At 35.5% G+C, this 9,604-nt stretch overlaps 1 protein-coding gene across 1 annotated transcript; it reads left to right on the top strand.

Moving 5' to 3' along the window:
• Window positions 1–1,401: 1,401 nt before the first annotated feature.
• On the top strand, window positions 1,402–6,538 carry LOC112193624. Its single transcript, XM_024333831.2, has 12 exons — window positions 1,402–1,891; window positions 2,120–2,184; window positions 2,428–2,500; window positions 2,642–2,660; window positions 3,170–3,289; window positions 4,123–4,192; window positions 4,525–4,568; window positions 4,665–4,706; window positions 4,897–4,956; window positions 5,159–5,226; window positions 6,006–6,063; window positions 6,186–6,538. The coding sequence occupies exons 1-12, from the start codon at window positions 1,584–1,586 to the stop codon at window positions 6,276–6,278; spliced, it is 1,020 nt and encodes a 339-aa protein (XP_024189599.1). The 5' UTR covers window positions 1,402–1,583; the 3' UTR covers window positions 6,279–6,538.
• The last annotated feature ends 3,066 nt before the right edge of the window (window positions 6,539–9,604 follow it).

Genomic DNA, 9,604 nt, shown 5'->3' on the forward strand with positions numbered 1-9,604 from the left:
ATTGTTTGAGAAAAATTATCTCATTAGTTGACCAAATGAATATATATAAAATTTTTATAAAAAATAACTAAACACAAACAAAATACTTAAATTAATTACCCCAAGTAACCCGAGAATAGTGAAGAATGGATTGGGTATTATTTTTATTTTTTTATGTGTCAAATTACTTTTTAATTATAGACCTTCAATATACTATATACCATAATTCTATATATGAATGAAAAGACCATTTTATCCTTATTATTTTACTCACATGAGTCTCACATGGCCGCCACGTAGGCTTTTTTAACGGAATAATGGACGGAAATACTCTAAGGGCTAATGGAAGAATAGTGCAGGTATCACTAGACTCTCTAAAATTTTATAGGTACCAAAAAGTACATTTCGTGATAATTCGGATACCATTTGAGGATTTTACTCTTCTCGAAATGTGAGGCGTGTTGTATAATTTTTCCCCTTCGACCGAAGTTATTTTTGTCCTAAAATATTTTTGCCACAAGGTTTTTAACAAGACAACATGAAAAGCTTCATCAACATTACATGACTTCATGTTTGGACATCACAGGAGGGAGTGTTACAGTTAACCTAGTGTGATTGATTCAAACAACAATATTTATTATGTAATAGAAAGAGTATATTTAATCAAAGATTTTCTACAGTCCCAATCACCTGGTCAGCAACTGACCAGGGATTATTTGCACACTTACCGTTCGATTGAAATCGGATGGTTGACAGATATTTAGATTTTCTGGAAGGAGATCTGTCAACCGTCCGATTTCAATCGAACGGTAAGTGTGCAAATAATCCCTGGTCAGTTGCTGACCAGGTGATCAGGATCGAGATTTTCTATCTCTTTTTAACATAAAATTCCTTATAATATTATGTACTTTTTATACTCTCAATACCTCTGTATAAAAGACCCTATTATCAATAAAGAATCATGCAATTCTTTATCAAAATCTCTTATTCAATAATAATAAAAATAATTCAATCAATGTTACGAAAGTGTAGGGTAGGTTGTTGTAACCAAAAAAAGAAAGTGTAGGGTAGGTTGTACTACAATCCCAAGCCCCAAGGATGGTCCAGCCCCAAGAGGACCAAGACGGGTCCTTAGAAGAGGAGAATTGCATTTCAACCTCAAATGCTAAACAACAAGTTTTAATTTCTCTTTTCCTCATAACTAGAAATGATTGGAATTGACAACTGCCCAACTTACGTTTCACATGTGTCTCATTGAGTTTAAGATATTTCACTAACAATTGCCATGATTCTCATTTCTCATGCACAAGAGGATTTCTCTACCCAATCACATGTTCTTGATAGATTACACCATACCCACACACAGACCAATCAGATATTTCCCCTCAAAAAAAAACAAAAAAGGTAATATGATTTCAAACTCCAATCATATGGTCTCAAAACCAGTCAATTCATTCCAGGAGTTCAGTAACTAAATGCAAGTACTTGTCTGAGACAAGTTGTCTCTTTAGTGTCCACCAACTGAAAATTGATCTTCATAGTGATATCATTAGTTCACATTCTCAATCTCTCCATATCTCCAAATCCAAAACCCCCCAAAAACCATGGCCAGAGCTCTGAACCTAATACCCACCTCAACTTTCCCGCCATTTTCATGCCCCAGAATACCCACAAGGAGATTACTCTCTGTTAGAGCCACAACAGAGTCCCCTGAGACGCCCACAAGTTCTTCAGCTTCAGTTCAGACCAAACCCGAAGAAGTAAAGCCTGAACCTTTAACATTTTCTCCTCCACCCAATTTCAAGGCTCCGGAGCCCAAGCGGTTCGGAGTCCGGCCCGATAAGTCTTTGGACGTGTTGGGTGCTTCTCTTGCCTTGTTCTTCCGATTGGGCTGTGGCGTTTTCGTTTCTGGGTATTCCCTTCATCTTTTGCCTTTTTTTTTTTTTTTGAGTACTATAAGTAAATTGATTTCCTTTTCCTTTAAATTTGTCAATTTGTTACTGAAAGTAGGTGGCTTTAGAAACGGAGATGAATTCAATCAGCTAGAATTACTGTTCTAGGTACTGAGCTCCAGTTATAATAGTAGCAATGTATGGTTGCTGACATGTTGTATGTTCTGTTTTTGGATGTACAATGGCAGGTATTCGGTTTCGTTTGTTCCGAAGGATGAGATTCCTCCAGACCAGTATGCTCTCGATTTCAATGGTAGATGTTAATCTAATTAATGTCCTGCTATGGCATTGTTGATAAAAATTGATTTCTGTAGTTTTTGTTAAATGACTGGTGGTAGTGTATGTTCCAATGATAAGCATTGAACATTTTGTTCTCATTATAAATATAGAGTTTTGGTTTATTGTGTATCAGTCTTTTTGAAGAATAACCAATAGTGTGCTAATGTTCAGTGTATTAGAGTTTTAAGAGTTTTTCTTTTCAATTTTCATGTGACAGATTCCAAGGTCAAGGAGACTTCAAAATTAGGACCACGGCCAGATAAGCCTGTTGAGATATATGAGTTTGAAGGGTACTTCATTTCCCCTATTTCAATACTTTCTGGCAGCATTTTCTTGCCCCCGCCCAGAGTTTGATCTATACCGGCGTAAAACTGACTGCATGTATTTTTGTTTGTTCCCCACACGTACGAATTACAACGGATAATTTGCAGCTGTCCATTCTGCCGAAAGGTAACTTGAACAACAAAGGACTTATCTTTATTTCTGAAGATTTTTCATATAATACCTGATGAAACAAAATGTCCAGCTGGGATACTTTTCAAAAACCATTCATGTGTATAGACACTAAGTGCACATTGATTTTCCATTGGCAATTCGGTATCATGCTAAAATGTGTTCTAATGAATATGATAAGATGTTTAGTTCAACTTCAGGCATTTAGATTTAGGCATATTGATAGAAAGTATTGTAATCAAGATCATACCGGTGATCTTATATTTATCTGGTAGATAACCAAATTTGAGCGTCACCTCCCTCCGACCGATTAAGAGAGTTGTTAGATTGTCAATATTTTGGTTTAAAATGTGCTTGTATGGTGTTTAAGATCCCCAAAATATTATAATTTGTAATTGAAGTTCATCACGTGTTTATCAATTGATTATTATAGTGGTGGTAGATCACTGAATCTACATGTTGCGCTTTCTCTGTTTTTTGGGGGATGACATTCTAAGTGTATGCAGGTTAGGGAAATTGTTGCAGTACTGGACCTTGATGTTATATTTTATCCCTGCCCAAGAAATGGTCCAAACTTCCGTCCAAAGGTTGGGGAGATGGGCGGCAAAAAGCAGTTTCCTTACATGGTCAGATATCATAGCTTTCTCTAATTACTATTTTCCCAGCTATCCTCACTTCTGTGGGGAACAACTGATAATAATCTAGACATGGGAAATTTATAATTAAAAGAAAGACAATTGCTTTTTATACCGTGCTTGTTGGAAATTAGATGGATTTAAGTAGCTTTCTCTGTTGTTCGTAAAACTTCAGCTTGTAAATACATGTCTGTAATGCATATTCTATCTCTAATTTCTCCTGCACTCTTTAATCTCTGAGATTATGGATTGTTTCCATAATGTCATTATTATGGTCATCCTCAATTGTAATAGTTTCAGATAAGCTTAGGATCTTTAGTGCTGGTTTGAGATTCTTTTGTGTCAGATGCTGGCAGAAAAATGTTTGATAAATCCGTTTGAGAAAGCACTTGAGATTCTTTAGTGCCTAAATGTTTGATAAGCTGGCATAGATGTTTGATCTCTAACGCCTTCTTTGTTCAGATTCTTTTGAGATTATAAGTCCGTTTCCATAAACAGGACTTATCTCAATATTTGGTAAGTCATGTTCATATATAAAGACTCATTAAAATATAGTTCACTTATCCAGTGAATAAAAACTCTTTTAGAAAGCACTTGGCATTAAATTTTCTTTTTGACAAAGATGCTAGGATTTTTTTTCACAGTTTTCTAATACTATAATGTAGTTTTTTTTTTTTTTTTTTTTTTGTGGTTTTTAATCTTTAATATCATTCTCTAGTTTTGTTCTTATGTCTATTGCAATATTCTGTTTTTGTTCAGCTTATTGTGATTTCTCATGGGCTTAGAGTTGCAGCTATGCTTAAAACTTTTGTGTCTGGTTGCAGGTGGATCCAAACACTGGAGTTTCAATGTACGAATCAGATGACATAATCAAGTACTTGGTTGGGAAGTATGGTGTGTGATCATGTTAATCTGACTATGATCAATATGTTTTATCATGTTTATTGTATCACCTTCATTTATATTCACAAACCAGTGAATAGATAGACAACTAGAGATTTAGTGTTTTTTTCTAAAGGGCAATTAGAGACTGTCCCTTTTGAAAAGTTTTACAAATTTGGCTTCTCTAGATTCCCATGATGATCAGTTTTTCCTTTGTTTACTTGTTGGTGGAAGTTATTTTTCACTTCTAGCAATTATGTTACCTTTTGGTCTCTTATCATTCATGCCAACTTTCACCTCAAATTCTTTTAAATAGTTCCTTTTCCCCCTCAATGTTTGTGCAGGTGATGGAAATGTTCCTATTGCATTGTCTCTTGGTTTGTTGACGGTTAGCATTTGACTCTTCTGTTAGCAGTTTTCTCAATCTATGGTCAATTTGCTAGTTTTTTATTGTTTATATATTTATTTGATTTGTCTATTGCAGACTTTGACTGCTGGCCTTGCTCTGATTGGTCGCTCGGGAAAGGTTAGATTTTTGAATTGCTTTAAGTATGCCAATTGTTTTCAAAATTTATCTTCTTTGCAGGTTGATCTCCAAAATTACTTCTTGTATTTAGTTTATCCTCACGGAATGCACATGCTAGATTATAAAGTTTTTGCTATTATATGCAAAATAAACTTCACTGACCAGTCCCCTGTATTCTATTTCTATTCAGGGAAGTATCTATACTCCATCAAAACTACCACCCAAACCACTAGAAATATGGGCATATGAGGTTAGACTATCATGATCTTTGAGTTTAACTTTAGATCATAATTTTGTGATGAGGTCACCTTGGTAAGATACTAGATGCATATGACTTGATCTATTTCATAGATATGCACACTGCTCCTACATGATCTGAATTTTGGTTTATTTCGTAGGTACAATCACTCATGTTCTCTCAAGTTTTAGTTCTAACCATTTTTCTCTTTCAGGGATCCCCTTTCTGCAAACTTGTACGTGAAGTACTCGTAGAGTTAGAACTGCCGCACTTATATCGCAGGTAAATAAGCACCATCTTTATATTATAATTAACCCTCATCCAGTCATTGGAAAAGATCCAGCACGGGGTACTGCACAATTATAAAACTGGAACTCTTTATCTGCACACTTTTGATTTTGTTTGTGGCTGTGCTGTGGGATGATGATTTTTTCCTTGGTACGAAGAATTCTTACAATATCATCTCTTTGGCAGTCTGGTGTAAATTCAGAAATTTATATGACCTTAGCAACAATGTTTTATATGTTCATGCACAATGCTTTTCATAGAAACATAACAGAATCTGCACTAACACAGTAACACGTATAGCCACAAACAACGAGTTAGGTGGACATAGAGTGATAGTTTCTCCCTAAATCTCTGGTATTCATTGTTTAGTGTGCTTAGTTGTACTTATCTTGATTGCATATGATGAACAAATCATCGACTGTTACATTTTATCTGCTATGTATACTTTTAGCCCTTATGCATTACAGTATGCTGGCACTGTCAGTGTGGTTCTATGTTCTAAATCTTCTATAGGTAGCATTTCATAGCTATACTCTCTCAGCTCAGGGGTTTATCATGTATTCCTCTGAGATGTGAATATACATGTTATCTCAAAAATTTCTAAATGATAATTTTTTCTTTTGTGTTGTAAAAGATTTTTGCGTCTGTCTCATTGTTTATTCTGATGTGAAACAATCCACTACCTTTTTTGGGAGCTTTTTGTTCAGCCTTCCTTTCAGTATTTTCTGTTTGTGTATCTGTGTTATTGAGACAATATCAATACCTCTTTTCAGCTGTGCTCGTGGCAGCCCCAAACGACAGATACTATATCAGAAAGTCGGACATTTTCAGGTACTTTCAATATCATGCAGTCAGTTCCTGAAGTTTGATTTTGATCGTATGATAATGAAAAGTTACTTGCTGTTTGACATGCATAATACAAATACTAATCTAGCATTAATGGTGGTTGACAGGCACCATACCTGGAAGATCCCAATACTGGGGTGAACATGTTTGAAAGTGCAGAAATTATCGAATATCTAAAAGCAACTTATGCTCTTCAATGAGCAATACGTTTTGAAGGCATGTGGGCTCTCTTTTCATTTTTAAGAGTTTTCCTTTGTATATTTTCTCACATTTATAAGTATATATATGTATGCCCTACTCTCTTACCGGAATAAACAGATATTTAGACGTTTTTTTTTTTCTTTCTAGCAGAATAGTAACTTTTTCTGTGGACTTAAGTTCCCTCCTTGGAGGAAATTGTAATAGAATTTGACTTCAGTTATTGGCAAATGATAGGCTGCTCTTGAAAAGAAAAGAAAAATGGCATTCTCCTTTAATTTTTTCCATATTGGCTACTCCAAATTCCTTTTAAATTAGAGTACGTCACCATATGTTCACTGCATAATGTGAAGTAACTTGAAGAATGATGTTTGAAGATATATGTGCTGATTAGCTTTAAATTTAGTATGTAATCACACCGTATACTTTTGTGTGTGGAAGACAATTATCCGCTTATCATCTTAAACCCATGTGTCATTGATGGTGATCCTTAAGAAGTTCATAAGATTTTTTTTATTTTTTTGAATAAAGGGCTGGTGCTGCTGTCCTCAAGTCTTGATTAAGAAGTTCATAAGATAGAAGCTTTTAAAATCAGTTCGCAAAAAGAACTCGTGCAATATGAGTAAAAACTAATAGCAAACTCAAAGGCTGAAGATGAACAAATCTTTGATTCGTTGGACAGTGTTGCTTAGTGTGTAGAAGTGATTCGGTCAGGGATTTGTCATTGTTAGCTGACCTTAACTTTACTCAACTAGAAACATTAACCGACAAGATTGAATGCTCAAAAATGTTACCCAACCAAGAAAGAAGATATACAGTGGATTTCATTCACTGACTCTAGGAATAAGTATCTTCATAATGTTTTCTGGAGTACCCAGTCCCCATTACATTGGACTGAGGTATGTTCCTGTTACTCTCCCTGAGAAAATGGTTGATATTAGATTTCGCGAGTACTGGTGCTTTCCCAGAGGAATAGGAGTTACTATAACTTCTGCCCCTTGTCTATCTAATTAATCAAAACTTTTGACTGAGTATAAGATTACAAACCTAGCTTTGAAGGTAATTTACAAAAGAATGTAGGAGTGTCGTCTATGATCATCTGACTTGGGTGATTGAAGTATATCTAAAGTGGAGCCTTTACTTAGGTGGAGAATCTCTATCTCTGTTTTGAAGCGGAGAAGAAAAGAGTTGTCAACAGTTTAGGACTAATGTGGCCATTTTTTGTGGCAACTTGGGCATGTTACATGATTGATCATGACATAATACCAGAGTGCCAGACACTCCCCTTTCACAAAGAGATTTGAATCCAAGTGCTCGTGAATTGTGATGGTCAGATAAAGCATTTGATTCTTCACTTTATCTAACAAAAACGAGCTTCAATTTGTATGTCCAGTACTCCAGTCCAGTCATTCACATCATTGTCGGGCAACGTTTCAAAAGGAAAATTATGGGTTTCTTGGTCATCATGCATTTGTTGGTTATGATCTTCATAACATTAGTTTTTTTTCCATGAAGTATCTGATTAGCAGGCAATCAGACACTAAAGCCAATACTGAAAGAAAATTATTGCTATTAAAGTATTGTAATACCACGTTTCAAAATTATTCTTGTGTCTCGGTTAAGTTATTATCCTCCATAATAATTTATCATGAATATCAGTTACATTACTCATCTCGTATGTGTTCAACTACATATCTAAAATCACTTTACCTTCATTACCGATATGTGCTTGTCATATTATCGTTTTGTGTTCTACTAGACGTTATAGTTTGTTACTTAAGTTTTCTGATTATGTTTTGAAAGGTTACTGAAATTACTGGATCATGTCACCATTGTGGAACTTCATTACCGTAATGAATCCCAAGCTTCGCCAATTTTAAGTCTTGGCAGGTAAATATTTGAGCTTGTGTGCTACTCTCTTGCTATCTGTTTATTCAGTCTTTAGTCACTTTTTATGTTCTAGATGTAGGCTGTATGGTGGAAGTTTGGTTAGTAGTGTGTTTCTGTGTTGCAGAAATCTATACATCCAGTGTTTGAACCCATCACGAAAAGGTTCCTGCTTTCTCCCTTTCTAGGTTGACAAACACGTTGAACTATATTTTCTGCAGAATTCAGAGACACACAAAAGGGGATATAGAAGGATATAGAGGTGTATCCGTTGTAGAATTTCAAATGTTTATCTGCATATTATATTTAAATTATATCAGTGGTGTATTGGGACAACACATTAGAATACTCCAGAACCAAGGGACCAGGCCTAGCATATATCTTCTGAACAAGGGACCAGAAACCCATCACAAGCGCAACAACAGGACATAGTCTTGCATTGGTGTACATCAGTAAGGAACCAAACCATGTGTAGCAGTGGGGTAGTATTTGTCTTGAAAAATAGAGCTGAGGAACGGATATGAGGATAACTGTTTCTACCGGTGATATAGACAACAATTTTCTCTTTATTATCCTAAGCATTTTAGGTTTGTGTGGGTTAAGTTGTTAAGGAACAATGAAATGGTTATCCTTTCATCCATTGTGCTCTCCTTTAGTGCATGTTGAGGTTATCATGTCAATGTGAACAAGAATGTAGGACACCCAATCCAAATTGGCTATGTCCTTGACACCAAGAGCAGCAATCACCTTTTGAACTTGCGCCCTTTTGTTTTGATTCCTTCATGAGTTTAGTGAAACATACCAGTATGCAAAAGCACTTGTTGACCAAGATAGTTGACTTGTAGTGGTGCTCCAGCCATTAAGTTTGGTTTGGTCATCTGTGTTAGATGGTCCACAAATGTGATATAGGAGCATCTGTTAGCCACATTCTTCTTCATGCTGTGTTCTCCATCTTGAAGCTTCTATAGAAAAGCTTACACTTTGTGTTACTGGTTTTCCCTGATTTTCTTATTCCTTTTCTTTTATTTATGGTCCTTAACTTTTTCCTAAACATAGGTTGACGGAGATTTGGTTCAGGTCCAAGTTTTTGTTTAATATGAACTTGATTAAGCTACGTAGTTGTGTGGACTTCTAATTTTAGTGTCAGAGTATTTTATCCCTACACCTAGGTTCGAATCTTGCCATCATAATCAAGAGAAAACCGTTCATAGTGGTTAGAGACTTAGAGTTAAGCACTGAACCTTCTTTTAGCAGCTAATAAATTGAGCTATGGAACCAATTTGCACAGGGATTTAACACCATCTATAGCGTTAAAGGATATTCCCATTTGATTTCATATCCCATATCAGCCTGAGGATTTCTTCAAGAAGATTATGCTGCCAGCAAACTTTCCTTGTAAGGCATCAATTTTGACGTGATGATGAATATTGAAGAGTGATTT

This window comes from Rosa chinensis, chromosome 3 (assembly GCF_002994745.2).
Source record: "Rosa chinensis cultivar Old Blush chromosome 3, RchiOBHm-V2, whole genome shotgun sequence".
Lineage (NCBI taxonomy): Eukaryota > Viridiplantae > Streptophyta > Magnoliopsida > Rosales > Rosaceae > Rosa > Rosa chinensis.